Genomic DNA, 16612 nt, shown 5'->3' on the forward strand with positions numbered 1-16612 from the left:
TACAGAATATTTCCATTATTTGACTTGCAAATTATTTAAATGTATACCCTGTGGACTTGTCCTCATGAACCTTTTTGTTAGAATAAAAATTCTACCTTGACTAATAAGATAAAGGTACTTTCTAAGTAATAGAATTTACTATAATTATTGGTCACCACATCATTGCTATTTTAGCATATATTATACTCATTAACTTCCTGGTAGCTGTCAAAATCTTGCCCTGTCTTTGGGGATGCACTAAGTATGTTTAATAGGGATTATTTGGTGAGGCTAGCAGGAAGTTAACATAAAAAGAAATCCATCTGGTAGATATATCAAATTAATAGTACTTGAACATTGAGTTCCCCTTTTCAAAAACTAATTAGGCATAAAAAATCAAGTTTCTTAACAAATACAGATGCATTTTCATTATAATTTCATAACAGGTTGCCTTTGTCACATCTGAGTGATTTAGAATCAATAAAACTTTTGAAGCCCTGTTATTAACTTGATGAAATACAGTGCTTGATGACTAAGTAAGGAAACTGAAGCTCACTTCGTGTTTCCCTTAGATGTTTGGAACTCTTTTGGGTACAGCTTGATTCAGTCATTGTTCTCAAACTTTCCCCTCTTTTGTCACAAAAGAGGATTTGATCATTTAATCACATGCTCAGATCAGATATGTAGGAATGTGATATGGAAGTTGCTAGTATCCAAAGCAAATACAGATCTTACTTTGGATTTGACTTCCTGATACAATTCAAGACAGCATGATTTAAAGCACCAGATTAGTGTTACAAGAATTTAGCAATGTCCCAGAGGTCACATGATCTGAAGGAAAACTTTTTCTTCTTGAGGACTTGACTTATGAAGGGCCATTCTCGCCTATATTACAGAATTCTCAAGTGAAATTTGGGTGTGGACTCTATAGGTTCTATAGAAAAAGGCCTCCTATTATAGTTTCTATTAAAGTTTATAAATCACCATCTCCAATAAAAATATTTCCTTAAAAATCTAACTATTTTGCCCTAGCCTGTTTGCTCAGTGGATAGAGCATTGGCCCACAGACCAAAGGGTCCCAGGTTCAATTCCAGTCAAGGACATGTACCTTGGTTGCAGGTCCCCCTGCCCTGGTTGGATTGCTTGCAGAAGGTAACCAATCAATGTGTCTCTCACATTGATGTTTCTCTCTGTCTCTCCCTCTCCCTTCCACTCTCTCTAAAAATCAATGAAAAATATGCTTGGGTGAGGATTAACATAACAAACAAACAAAATCTAACTATAGCCCAGCCAGCGTGGCTCAGTGGTTGAGCATCAACCTATGAACCAGATCACAGTTAGATTCCCAGTCAGAGCACATGCCTGGAGCATGTGCCTGGATCGGCAGCCAGCCGATCAATGATACTCTCTCATCATTGATGTTTCTATCTCTCTCTCTCTCTCTCCCTTCCTCTCTGAAATCAACAAAAAAATTAATTTAAAAATCTAACTATATTTTTTTCTTTCAGAAGGCATAGAAAGATAGGTGGTACCCTGAAAGAAGAAATTGGCGTAGGCTGAAGAAGTCACATACAGATACTTGGTGCCCTCACATGTACACACACACACACACACACACACACACACACACACACACACACTCCAGTGGGGAAGGAAGGGCTGCAAGTATCATGGAGCCTAAAGTGGTACAGCCTAGGTATTGGGTTCTGGGACAGAGTTTGATGATAATAGGTCCACTCTATCAAGACATTCACAAGACTATTATGGCATACTGGGGATTTTCATAAAGCCTATTTTTCAGTTTAAAGGACTGTTTATTTTCACATTTCGTGCTTCTTACTTCTTTTGGTGTGAATTGTTCTTTCTTATGTGACATGACGGCCAGAGAAGTATAGATTTGTTTTTATGTTCTTACTTAAAAGACAAAACTACTGTGCAGCCTTACATTGGCTTTCCAATTTGCTTTTGGAATATTGCCAGCTGATCAAACTCAGGAGTTTAGAAATTGCTACTCAACATGAATCATACACACTCCCTTCATTCTAGCTGAATAAAAGCAATTACCATCTGGTTTTATAAACCATTCCATAGAAATGTAGTTTTATGTTACTGCTCTGGCCATTCAAAGACACTATCTCCACCCCATCCATTAAAAACAAACGAACAAAAAAAACCCTAAAAATAAATAATCAAGAAGGAATGTGATTATAGTATAGCTTATTTCATCGAGTAGATATATGGCTAAAATGCTCCCAAAATATATATTTTATTTTACCTCTAATATCATATTCCTTATAAAATTAGTATTGTGATTTTCCTTGAAATAAAAAATATAACAATTCAGTAAACTTTTTTTGTAATCCAATGGCTACATTATGAAATGGTAATTTCTTCTCTAACATGTGTAAAGGAACTAATGAAAAATTAAAAATGTGAACAGATGAAGTTTGAAAAATTAATGAGAACTTAACTGAATATAACACAATGCATCATAATGCAAATACAGTTCATGGTAGGAAGAAATATGAGAATAACTTTCTTCATATGATTTTGAAGTCATCAAGGAGTCAATATAATCTTCTACAGAATCTTTGGCTTTAATTGTATTACCACATAGTTGAACAATCAGCCTTCAAAAGCTGCTTCCTTCCAAGGTAGGCAGTAAATATATATTGCTGAGTATACTGTTTTCTAAATATCAATTTGTTAATCTGGTCAATACAGTGTTTTTCAAGTTTTCTATATCATTAATAAACATTTTATCTAGTTTATCAATTATTGAGAGTGAAGTGTTAAAATCTCCAATTATAGTTTTATAAACTTTTAAGTTTATGTAATTTTAATTTTCCTTTAGTTCTGTAGGGTTTTCCTTCTGTTATTCAGGTGTATAACAAATAAGATTATTATATATATATTCTTAGTGTTTTTCTTTAATATTAGTAATACTCCTATCATGAAATCAACTTTGTCAGGAATCTATATTGCTACTTAAACTTTGTAGTTTACGTAATGTGTTTTTCCAAAATTTAACTTATCTGTGTCTTTTATATTTAAAGTGCATTTCTTTTAAGCAGTATATAGTTGGGTTTTGCTTTTTTAAAAATCCAATTTGATAATCTATGCATTTTAACTGAAGTGTTCGGTTAATTTATACACAATGAAATTATAGGTGGCAGTTGAATTTAAAACTATCATATTACCACTTATTTTATTTGTCCCATTTTTTTCTTATTCCTTTTTTTTACTCCTTTCTTGCATTCTGTTGGCTTCAGTATATGCTTTCAATAATTTCTTTACCAGACCTTCAGCTATAAGACATTGGGGGATAGGGGAGGCTAGGGGACTGTCTAGGGCGGGGGGATAAAATGGACACATATGTAATACCCTTTGTAATACTTTAAGCAATAAAAAAAAAAAATTTAGTGGGTTGCTTTAGGGATTAAATATGTAACCAGAACTTGTTGCTATATACCTTAAAAATATTATATAGGATCATTCAAGATCTTGCTTCCAAGCATGTCATCAGTTTGGCTCAAATAAACTTTTTTTATTTTTAATTTTTTTCTTTATTGATTAAGGTATTACATATGTGTCCTTAGCCCCCCCCCCTCCCCCCCGCCCCATTGTCCCCACACACACACCCCTACTTATGCCCTCACCCCCCGCCCTGGTCAAATAAACTCTTATAAAATTTGGAAAAATAGATTATGTGGCACATTAGGTTATTTTAAAAACTTTACAATAATACAATTATACTTAGTCCCCTCCTGTTCACTGTGTTATTCTTGGGATATATTTTATTTCTACATATGTCTTAAATACAAAAATATATTGTTATTATACATGCATTCATCAGTTTCTTTTAAAAAACAGAGGAAATGAGAAAAAAAGTCTTTTATATTAACCCACATGTTTCCCATTTCCAGTGTTCTTCCTTCTATTATGTTGATACTAGAGGCCTGGTGCACGAAATTCATGCATGGGTAGGGTCCCTAGGTGATTAGGGCCAATTGGGGCCTTCCTTCCCCAGCTGCCAGCTGGGGCCTTCCTTTGTTCTGCGCCGCCCCTGGGGGTCAGTACACATCATAGAGAGAGATTGAACTGCCAGTCTCCTGGTCGAGCTCCCAAGGGGACACTTTGCATATTAGCTATCTATCTATCTATCTATCTATCTATCTATCTATCTATCTACACACACACACACACACACACACACACACACACACACACGAGGCCTGTTGTACAAATTTGTGCACCAGTGGGGTCCCTCAGACTGGCCTGTGGGATCGGACTGAAACTGGCTCTCTGACATCCCCCGAGGGGTCCCGGATTGTGAGAGGGCATAGGCCAGGCTGAGGGACCCCACCGGTGCACGATTGGGGCTGGGGAGAGCTGCAGGAGGTTGGCCAGCTGGGGAGGGACAGCGGGAAGGCTCAAGGGCGTGTCTGACACATCTGGCTCAGTTCTGATCAGCCAGACCCCAGCAGCAAGCAAACCTACTGGTCAGGGTGTCTGCCCCCTGGTAGTTAGTGCATGTCATAGAGACTGGTCAACCAGTTGACTGTCTGCCCCTGGTGGTGAGTGCACATCATAGCGAGTGGTTGAGCAGCCTTGGCATATCATTAGCATATTACGCTTTGATTGGTTGAACGGCTGACCGGTCCACCAGACACTTAGCATATTAGGCTATTATTGTATAGTATAGATGAGTTATCATCTGGTATTATTTTCCTTAAACTTGAAGAGTTTGTTTTTAACGATCTCATGGTGTAGGTCTGCTGGCATCAAACTTCTTTAGCCTTTGTTATCTAAAAATGCCTTTATTTTGCCCTTATTGTTGAGGAACTTTTTTTGCTGGATATGGAATTATAGATTTAATGCTTCTTCAATAATCTAAAAATTTTCTATTGTTCTCTGGTTTGCTTTGTTTCTTATACCACCAGTTGTCATTTTCATTGTTCTCCTATATGCAACCTATGCTTTTTCTCTTTGTACTTTTTAAGGTATTCTCCTAATCTTCATCGTTATGCATTTGACAACATGACAGTTTGACAATGAGCTTATGCGTAGTTTTTTCTGTTTGGGTTTGTTTGAAAGATATGTATGTATATATTTTTTTCAATCAAATTCAGAAAATGTTTGGTCATCGTGTCTTCGAAGATTTTTTTCTACTCCAATATCTCTTTCATCTTATTTTAGATCTTCAATTACACAAGATATTGCTCTTTAAGTCATGGAGCTCTGTTTATTTTTTTCAGACTTTTTACTCTTTTTGTTGTTTGGATAGTTTCTAGTGTCCTACTTCAAGTTCATTCATTTCTTCCACAGTCTCCATTTTACTGTAAGTCATCCAATGAATTCTACATTTTAATCAAAAGAGTTTTCAGATATAGACCTTCCATCAGTTTTGGGGTTTTTTATAAAATAGCTTTTATTTTACGGCTGGGTTTCCAGATCTGTCCACATATTACATCCATATTTTAATTTACATCCTTAAAATATCTATAACATTTTGTATAGCTGTTGTCTTTGTTTTCAAATTTTATTTTGACTGCTTTAGATCTGGGCATGTGGAAATTTGTTCTAGTTTCTGGGTATGTAAAAATGAAAAGCAATCCATGTATTAAGATAGCCAAGACTCTACTGGTGCATCTTACCCACTGGAGTTGAGATGAAAAGGCTGTCAATTAGGGCTGTCAACAAAATTTTACAAAAGTAATTTGACTTGAATTAAAGAGTAGACTTTGGTACAACTGGTCATAAAAATACAGACAGGAATTAGCATGGTATATTGTTATTCCTGATGGAATGTGTAAAATTGGAGATTCACAGAGAAAAATAGAATCAGATTATGGAATGTCTGAAAAGTTTGGCATATACTTTTATAGAAAATAAGAAACCACTGACATTTTATAAGGTATGAGGAATAGCACAATAAAGGAAAATCGTGCTACTGATTTTCCTTTTTTGTGATCTATCCTGTACTCAGAAATACAGGCTAGATCGTTGTCTACATATGAAACGTTGGGAGCATAAAAAAAAGATTCCCATCAAAAGTCAAAGTATAGTGGATATGGACTTTTTTTTTTATGAGTTAGTAATTCAACAAAACCCTATTCCCTGGAAAATATATATAAATGTTTTTAGAGAGTAATTGCAGCAGAGTTAGTTGTAAAATTTGGCATTCATAAAAATCCAGTTTTCCATAAAGCATGATCCGTGAGAAAGATAAAATTGCAGGCCTATCTGCACAAGCACACTATTGCTATAGGAACAATTTGATTACAGTCAGCAAAAAAAGGAGTGTTTACTGGTAATGTTAATTTTGCGCTGAGGCGGGAACAAGACATGAATTTAGGGCTCTACGTTTGTGATACTAACGTGTGGTTTGGCTTCTCTGAAAACTTCAGTATGGGAAAATAAGAAATTAGAGCAAGAATTCTGATAAATGAACTTGGGTTACTCTTTCTTAGGTATAGAATATATGACTCACTTTTTATCACATGGCACCAAGTGTATTGTTTTATTAACTTGATTTTGTTTCAAATCCGATTGTTCTCTATGATTGAAAATGTAAGTGTGTGTCTGCGAAAGACACAAGCCATATATAAGACAAATCCCATGAACCTGGAAAATAAGACAAATAGTAGAAAGGGTCATATCTGCTTTAGCATAAAAGACTCCACGGATTTTGAAACTGTCACCGTGCTACTGTTATTTGCCATAAATAACAAGATACAGGGTTGTCTCTGAGAGCCTAAATTAATGCTCTTTGAAAAAGTGTTGAGAAACATGTTAGAAGATGGCAAAACTGAGTTGTTGGCCAAGCTGTGGGTGGTTGGTAAGATCAGGTGTCGAGTATGAACGTTAAAAGGAAAGGACTTGCTCTTAGCATTCAGAAGGGTGAAGGGATCGGAAAGATGGAGGGAGAAGGAAGGTTTTATGAAGGTGATGACTGATGAGCTAGACCTGGAGGACAGGCAGTGCTGGCTGAGATAGGGAATTCAACTCTCTAAAATGTTTTGAGAGATAAATATTTAATGAAATTTTGTTTTCTGGTCAGATTTTTCTTCCAGGTAATTATTTTTGTATTGCATTTTGACAAAGACTCTTCCTGTGATGAAACCTAGGCCAGGCACCGCTCCCCTCCTGTAAAACCCCAGGGGTCTCTTGAACAGTCCTCCCTACCCGCCAATCTCAGGTGCTGGGGAGCATCTTGCGCCTGCGCACATCGCAGTCATACCCGCCAGAAGGGGGCAGGCCAGGATTTTCTTTCCTCCGCGCCTGGGTTCGGTCACCCCTCTTCTCTGACCTAGCCTGTTGCTGAGCTCCGGCCGGGATACGCTTCCTTAGCAACGGGTTGCCCGTAGCAACAGGAGGACGCGAACAGGTAGGCTTGGTTTCCCCGCCGCTGGCCGTCGGAGGCCCAGGCTGAACCATGTCGGAGATCTTGTGCGAGTGGCTCAACCAAGAGGTGAAGACGTCCCAGACCGTGAGTGAGTGTCACAGCCCCGGAGAGCGGGGTCGGGCCGAGCGGGGCCCCGCCGATGGAAGGCGGCGAGGCTGGCGCGAGCTGCGCAGGTGGGGTGCCTGTGCAGCGGCCCCCTCTTCCTTCGCCCCAGACAGGGCCAGGCTCCCCCCAGCCCCACGGTGCCATCCCTGGCCTGCTGTGTTGGCAAGCCCACGAAATGTGTGTGCTCCTGGACCCTTAGCAGTGCCTTCTCTGAGTGTGTTGCCTCCAGTGTAAAGTAAACCCCAGGCATCCTCTCCATACACCTGCCATCAGGTGTGAGTTAATGCAGAACATGTTGACATGTACACACTTCGCAGGTTCGGCCCCACATTTACAGACATTAGCTGACGACTGTTTACTCTTGCCCAAAGCTAACTTTATTCTAACCTGACTTCATTCCCAGCCAAGCAGTTGCCACCCAAAGTCTCTAAATCTCACAGAGGCGGCTTTACATGCTGGCATCTGCCGTGAGAGCCAAGGAATCCCAGCTCAGCACCATGGTCCCTCTCAGCATCTTTCTGTTGTTTCAAAAACAGGCGTTTGTTTTCCAGCTGGGATTGTTTTGGCTCAAGGCAAGAGGCTCTCAGCCCAAACCATTTCAGGCTGTTTTCCCAGAAACACCCTTGCATAACACCAACTTGCTACCTCTCATTGAACACTTAGGCACTTACATCGGACCCTGTGCTAAGCCCTTTATGTCGATTTTCTTATTTAATCCTAAAAACAAACAAACAAACAAACAAACAAAAAACCCTAAGAGACATTGTCCCAGGTGTACCGATGAGTAAAAGGGGCTGAGAGAGCTTGGAGATTTGCTCAGGGTCGCACAGCTAGAATTCAAAGCTAGATCTTTGACTTGTGCTCCTCGGCACTATCTTGTACAACTTTATATGTAGGGAATATATTTTTAAATAACCCAGCTCCCCCAAATTTATTCATGTGAGCTCCTTTTATAGGAATTATTGTTCAATTTGAAGTCACAAGAAATACAGAGACTCATCCACCGAGGCCTGTTGTACCTTCACAGGGCATAACCTAATTCCTCGATGGTTAGGTGCCAGCGGTAGACTTATTAGCGTTTGTTTAGAAGTGATTCTGTCTTTATGCTACTTGCTGGGACGAAGAGAACAGGAGAAGAATGCCACAGGAGTGCACGCGCTTCCTTGACGAGGTTGAATAATGGTTCAGTCCTTTTTCAGAGGCAGCTACAGACCGTTGATTTCTGGATCATTCTGAAAGGCAGGAGTCGATTTGGATAAAGCACGTTACTGACCTCTGTGTTGCCTGGACTGCCCTGAATATCAGCTGTAAAGAAAAAGAATTCCAATGATCCTTAACTGAGAAATCTCCCTCCTCTTACCGGAGGGAGGTTTCTGGAGTCACTAGGAACTTGTGAAGTCCCAACATATGCAGATTCACATCTATGTTACCAAAGCTAAGGATCTTCAGTGAGTTACATGTAACCCGACCATTTCCCCTAGAAAATGGTGCTCAGATGTGTATGTTAATGAAATGTCTTAGAAGACACAAAAGTTGCTCAACACAAAATGACACCTGAAATTCAAGCAATTATTTTCATAATGAGAAACAAGTAATGTAATGTTACTAAGGAATTTGCTGTAAAAAATGTTAAGGAGACTCCATTATTTTCAAAAATAAACATTGGTTCTGCTTTACAAAACTCTTATGAATTCATCATAGGAGGAAACTAGCATCAGAATATTCTCCACAAAAAAAGTGAACATTCTTAATAATTGAGTAGAAACCTTTGAATTCCATGTACTGTACCAGTCAGATCCTTTGTAAAGATGGATGTACAAGATAGTCCATGCAAAATCTTTTGGATTCTGGGTGTGGCTATGTTGAAAATTTTGCAGTATCCAAAATAGAAATAATAATCTCTAGATCCCCATTTTATACCTAAAGTAAGAATAAGAATTGCTATGTAGTTGGGAGGGTGTTAAATGAGGTTGCAAATGAAAAATACCTACCACAGTTTTTAATATCTACTACATTAAGATACTGAAAAAATATCTCAACAATCCTTCTGTCTCTCACTTTATGTTAATGCCTAGTACAGTGCCTGTGATGTGGTGGCATTTAGTAAATAATTGTTTATTACCTGAAAGTCTGCGAGGGAGGCAAGATAATAGGCTGAATCTTATGGATTTGTTCATCTTGAGAAGGTCACCCTGGAAACATTGACCCTCAGCTTAGTGAGTTCAGAAGCTGTTTTACTATTTTAAGCAAGTTCTTGGGAATTGTGTCCTACTAACTGAAATCGCATTTTCCTGATTTTATAAACCAGGGGACCAATTTATCATGAGGAAATGATAGCAGAACAACCGATCCTGGCAATTGAGCAGTGCACCATCTTAATGGGCGTGTGCACTCGGGAGAAGAGCAAATTTATAGATCAGATTGCTCACTGACAATCAGAAATTAGGATTTATCAAAAGAGCTCTCAAATTAAGCTAATATTTGATTTGTTTTACTTATCTGCTCCACAGATATTGTATCTACATAGTTGTGACAGGTTAGATTAGATTAGGTTAGATTCTATTAGAGTCAGATTCCTTCCTTCCTCTCCTCCTCCTCCTCCTCCTCCCCCTCCTCCTCCTCCTCTTTTCCCACCAGCGCAGGAAAAACTCTGTTGCTCAATGTTACTTTTCCAGTGTCACTACTACTACAAAAGTTTCTGAAATTACAATATTTGTCTATTCTTTCATTGCAGCAAATCTCTATTCTTAATAAGGTTAATTAATATATCCAAAGATTATAGTTTACATGATATGTAAAAAAAATTAAATAGATACAGTTATAAGAGATAGGCTGTTAATTTTTTTTGTGTAAGTGAGTTTCCATAGGTGGCTAATTTTGTTCTTTCATATTAAATCTTAGTAATTTTTGTTTTAGAGAGTGACATTTTTTACTATTTGCATTCTTTACTTGAGTCTCCTTGTGCACTACCTAGACTTTGTTGATTAGGTCTTAAGTCAAGACCTTTCAAAAGTATCAAATTTTATTTTTTAAAAGGAGCTATTAAAATATTTTATAGACTATTTATATACATTTTATAATATACTAGAGGCCTGGGTGCATGGATTCATGCACTGGTGGAGTCCCTCAGCCTAGCCTGCACCCTCTCGCAATCCGGGATCCCTCAGGGGTTGTCGGACTGCCGGTTTTGGCCTATCCCTGCAGGGCCTATGGGGATGGGGCTGAAACCAGCATTCTGACATTCCCTGAGGGATGTACCAGTGTGTGAAGCAGCAGGTGGCTGGGAAGGAGCCTGAGCCGGGGCCGGGTGCCTCGCAGCTCCCGCTCATCCCAGCCCGCTGCACCTACTGCTGCTACCTCCACGGAGGCAGGAAAGGTTCCTGTTGCTGTAGCTGCACTTGCCAGCGGTGAGCCTGGCTTCTGGCTGAGCGGCACGCCCGCTGTGGGAGTGCACTGACCACCAGGGGGCAGCTCTTGCATTGAGCATCATAGCGGTCACTTTAAGCTTTTATATATATAGATTGTGGTGACTATTATTGGCCTATGATGACCTTACAATATCAAAGATTCATAGAACTTGAGATCTGAAAAGGAATCTCAGACATCATTTAATTCTTCTTTGGCATATAAGATAATAAATAAGATATGTTTAGAGATTTTTTTAGGGTTATACAGCTTGGTAGTAGAAAGTTAGCAGTAGATTCTGAGTCTGCTGACTTTGAATTCATTCCTCTTATAATCTGGTGTCACTAAACCACACATCTTTCTCATGCTTCACCCCTCAGAGTCATTAGGAAATATATTGCTCCTCACATAATACCACAGATTTTGATACTTTCTGGCTAGCTCAGCAGCATTTCCCTTCATTAAAACTTGGCTTCTTTGGACTAGAGATTGAGACAGCAAATCTAGTAACAGAAGGCTGTTGCGTAAATCAGTTTCAAAATTTTAAGATAGGAATTTTCAAGAAAAGAATGTCGCCCGAAATGTAAGCCATGAAAGGAGGATATAATAACACAGAGATTGCATTTTGAACAGTAAATCTTGGGAAATATGATCAAGTCTTCAAAGGAGAAGATTGGCCACCCTATTCTCACACTGGAGGAAAATAAATGGCCAGTCTCCTCTATACAAGACGGCAGTATACACCTGTAGTTGAACAAAGTCAGGTTTATTGTCTGGTTGACAGCTGTGGGGCATCTCAGTGACAGGGTGTGAGAAAGGATTTAAAGCATTTGTACTGGCGTTAGGTGTTTCTGAGGAGGATTCAAGGAAGTGGTGCTTTGCTCTGAGTTCCAAACTGTCAGAAGCATAGGCATCTGTATGGCAGGGCACCTTCGTAAATCTTATCCAGGAAGTGGAGAGAATAAAGGGCGATTCTTACCATGACCTCTAATCTTTAAAATAGGTCTCCAAGATAGGCGTAGATATGTCCTGTCTGTTCTAGAGATGAGAAACTCAGGAAGTGCATTGCTACTAAGGGGCAGAGCCAAGATGTCCACATCCGTGTCTCTGGCTCCAAAGCCTGCTTTCCTCTCTCCATCGTTACACAGAACAACTGGACCCGAGTCGCCTTCCGTAGCACCAAGGAGAAGCTTGACTGTGTCCAGTTGGCTGTATTTAAGAAGGTGCAGATGGTTTTGTGAAATGCCCATTGTAAAAAGGTTAAAATTGAGTCTTCATTTTGCTTTAGAAAGTTATATTGTACCTTGCTTGGTCAGAATACTGTGCTATCACCACCCACAGGTTGTACTGATAACTAAGGAGCTACAGCGTGATTTTATAAAATACATGGAAGGTTTGTTTTTAAACATAAGGTGATGAATTTTACTGGCTGTGTTTTAATTTGGTCAGAAGTTGTCTTTCCTTTCAAAATTTCATATGTCACCGAGTATTCATATATGTTTATGCAGGAGTTTTTAGAAGACGTCTACCGTTAAACTTCAATCTTTTTATTTGCTTATTAAAATAATATTTCTAGAATTAATTTTGTGGAATTTTGAGTTCAAATTAAATGATGGAGTTTCCCCTCTATAAATAAATAATTAAAATATATAGACTTTATGTGCAACATATTGATTTTTTAATCTCTGTGCTTCAATTCAGGCCCCAAGTCCTTTGCAAAGGCATTTTCCAGTGGCTATCTCATTGGAGAAGTTCTGCACAAATTTGAACTCCAGGATGACTTTTCAGAATTTTCCCAAAGCAAGTGAGTCAGATGATTTCTTACTTAAAAAGGGGGTCAATTCCTCTGGCATTTGCATGGTTTTAGCCTCCAACAGTAACTTTTAAGAATCATCAATCCCAAGACCCCTTTTAAAGCCTAAACCAAGCAAGAACACCTTTGGTGTGGAACTTGTCTCTTCCTCCTGCATTTATAACGTGCGAAATTGCAATTTTTCCACCTCCTCATCACTTGTTTATTGCCTGTCTTATCGCAGCCATCCGAGTGGCTCCGGGCAAACGTGTAATGACATGAACCCACCATTAGAGTGTCATACAGAGTCCTGCTCCCAGATCGCCTGTGCTGCCTGTGCATCTCGCCCACCTCAGCCCTGGGCAGCCACTGATCTTTTTACCGTCTCCGTATTTTTGCCCACTCTAGCGTGTCCTTTACCTGGAATCATATAGGGTGCGGCCTTTCGAGATTGGCTTCTTTCACTGAGTAATGTGTACTTAAGGTCCCCCGAAAGCTTTTCATGGCTTGAGAGCCCATTTCTTCTAAGTGATGAATAACATCCCGCTGTCTTCCTGTCACGCAGTTGATGTATCCATTCACCTGCAGAAGGGCATCGTGGTTGCTTCCAAGAGTTGGCAGTTATGAATAAAGCCTCTGGAAACACCCACAGGCGGGGTTTTGTGTGGACATACATTTTCAGTTCTTTTGAGTAGACACCAACGAGCAAAATTGCTGGATTGTAAGGCTCTTGCTTATTTTTACATATTTTTGAGGAGCTTTAAATCTGACCTCTCAGGCGGCTGCTGGGTTTTACAGCTTTCTCTGTGGCAACGCTGCTGGGCTTCAAGGCTACCATGGAGCGGGGAAGATGGGAATGGTAATGGGCGTGTTAAAATGACGAAAAGTGTTTGGCTCAGCACAAAGAGCGTCGGCCTGGGGACTGAAGGGTCCCGGGTTTGATTCCAGACTAGGGCACGTATCTCGGTTGCAGGCTCACTCCCCAGCTCTGGTTGGGCTGTGTGTGAAGGGTGTCTCTCTCACATCAATGTTTCTCTATCTGCCCCTCTCTCTCCCTTCCACTCTCTCTAAAAAAAAACAATGGAAAAATATCCTCAGGTGAGGATTAACACAAAAGAAAGAAAGAAAATGACTGAAAGCTCTCATTGCTGGCTGAGATTGGCTATTGCTGCTGCTGCTGCTGCAGCTGTTGTTTTTAAATCAATGCTACTTGGATTGTTACAGGCCTTTGACTAATTTCCAGAATTATGAAAAAGTCGATGGATAGGGCTCGTGCCAGGTTTAGGGCTTGGCAACCTGAACACAGGGCAGCTTTCCCACCTCGCCCACCCTTGGATGGGTGTGCGCCCTGCTCATCATCACAGGTAATAGCCTGCTTTCCCCACTGCAGAGGACTCTCTTCCCAATGAGAGCCATCGCAATTTCCAAGATGGGGAGGAGACCTACTGCTCCTGACAAAGGAACACCCTCCATCTTTAGTTTGTGGAACAGCCCACTTTTTTCCCAGGACAACCAGTCTTTTAAAGAAGGCAAGGACCAGTAAATCCATGGATATGACCTTTGTACTTAGTGTATTTGGTGGGGAGAGAATCCTTCTTTGTTAAAATCTATTTGGGGGCAGCTGTCTAGGGCCAGAGCTCATGTTTTGGGGATTTTTGTCTAATAATTTTTAGTTGCTTTACACTAAAATGTAAACAATAAAGTAAGTATATGTTGCTAATAACTAAGTTATTTGCCTTGGAAAAATCTAAATCCTAACTCACCTAACACTGAAAGAATTCTCAGTTTTAGAATATTTTTAGTCTGTCTCAAAAGGTGGAAAATGAACAGATTACTTAAAAGGATGAAAAATAAAGAGACACAGATACCCCGGAGAGGGCGGCTTCTACTTGCTCTGAAACATGTATTCCCTCACCGAGTGGCAAGAAGAGGAGATAGGTAATCCCTTGGCAAATTAGAACTGCAAATAGGGAGGGAGAAGACTTTTCCCAGAATTCAGTTCTTTTCCTTAGAGTCATGACTTACATCACATACTCTGTCTCCAGAGCAACGATGTCCCAGTGGTTTCTCTGTGTTCAAAAACATCTGAGTTGACAGTGCAGTATTCAGGGCTATTTTCAGACTCTAGTAATAATATCATTTGAAGAAATGGACTTTTAATTTGTTATTTTGACTTCTGAGTAGTGGTATTTTTCAAAACCATTGTTTCGTTTTTCCCTTAGGAGAAGGAATCTAGTTATCTGGTTTTGGATTGACTTCTTATAACCATTCCAACATCTGTTTTAGCAGGAAAGTGTATAAAATGAATGAGTTTTAATTTAGCCATTGAAGAGAAATACTCGGAAATGCATAAATTTCAGGACAATAGGAGAGCTCAATGTGTTTGCACGACTGAGTGGTTTTAGAGAGGAATGATATATTTAAAATGAACACAGCATACTTCAGGCGATTGGACCGCGATAGTATCTCTGATATTTGTTTTTAATCCAATGCCAGTGTCTAAATATGTAAAATATTTTAATGCCTAGTGTTTCGAGTGCCAAGCTGAATAATTTTTCTCGCTTGGAGCCAACACTTCACCTCCTGGGTGTGCAGTTTGATCAGAAAGTGGCTAGCAACATTATCACAGAAAAACCTGGTGCAGCAACGAAACTCTTATATCAGTTGTACACGGCTCTCCAGAAAAAGAAGAAAAGTGGACTGACTGGGGCGGAAATGCAAACCATGCAGCCCCTGATCACCATGCGACTTCAGAACATCAAAAGTGAGGCTTTCCGAGATGTAAGTACAGAAGGAAACGCGAGAAGCCCCAGTGGGTGTACGTGTCCCTTCTGCGGCCCTTATGTGCTTGGCTATAGTGGGGTTTTACTTTATATTAATAGTTTCAATGCATTTATCCATGTTTAATAGCTCTCTCATGCTATCCACATTTCCAATAGCTTATCAAATTCTGTTTGTTCCTAAGTCCCTGAGCTTTTATGCCTACTCCTCTCTCTCTAAGTGTAGCCATATTTGCTTATGAACCTACTGACATGACTCCTGAGCCTCAGGCTTTGTCCCTAAATTCCACTTTCACCGGGTTCTTCTTTTGCTTACAAACCTTCTGTTTTACATATATCCTTTCTCCCAATTTAGACTGACAAGCAACAGCTTTCACTAAATGTTCTTAGTCTGTCTTGTAAACATTATTTCTTCATAGTCCTCAGTAGGAAGTCTCGCTTCTGCATTGATTGGCAGCCTGTCTTTGCTTGTCTATTCCTACTCTTTCCTTTTCTCAGCCAAGCTGACTCCTCTCATCTCTCCTTGTCCCCACACTTCTCTCCATCTGCTCCATCTCCTGTGCAGCCTTCCCAGGACATATGGGCTCTTCACGGGCACCTCCTTGGGGACAGGTAATTCTCACTCTCTGGTGTTAACCTTCTGTTCCTGATATCACTGCTGACTTTCAATATTGATTTGTCTTATGACCTCATAAGATTTTCAGTCTTTCAAATTCAAGGGATATGCCTAGTACCATGCTTTATTTCAACATTTTGACCACTCACTACACATGTTTTGATAAGTTGATAGAACTTCCTAGGTGGCAATCACCTTCAGTTCCGGCACTATTTCCTTATGGTCAGTGAAATGCATTAACCTTTCCAGGTCTCTAGGATAATGGCGAGTGCTGCACTGATGCAATTGCACCTCATGGAAATGGAAGTAACTAAAATTTTTAGTTTAATTATGAAGCAACAGTGACATAATAGATGTGAGGGACAGTTCTGCTTTTAGCTATGTCTATGCTAATGGACAGCCTTGTGAGCCTGGTAACAGAATGAAGTCAGGACCCATGAGAGCTAGAAATTAGATTAGGCTTAAAGCTGAATCACAGTATTGCATCTTTCGTTCTTCACTTGCGAGCTGATTACCTTTGGGCCAGT

General features: G+C 39.8%; 1 protein-coding gene across 1 annotated transcript in view; it reads left to right on the forward strand.

The window, feature by feature from the left end:
* Positions 1–7345: 7345 nt before the first annotated feature.
* SPEF2 (sperm flagellar 2) overlaps positions 7346–16612 on the forward strand; it is a 125517-nt gene continuing 116250 nt past the window's right edge. The window contains exons 1-3 of the mRNA XM_081089403.1: positions 7346–7475; positions 12599–12701; positions 15218–15470. Coding sequence (XP_080945529.1) covers positions 7418–7475; positions 12599–12701; positions 15218–15470 — 414 coding nt within the window. The 5' untranslated portion in view covers positions 7346–7417. The remainder of the gene's footprint in view (positions 7476–12598; positions 12702–15217; positions 15471–16612) is intronic.

This window comes from Myotis nattereri, assembly GCF_964212035.1.
Source record: "Myotis nattereri genome assembly, chromosome: 4".
Lineage (NCBI taxonomy): Eukaryota > Metazoa > Chordata > Mammalia > Chiroptera > Vespertilionidae > Myotis > Myotis nattereri.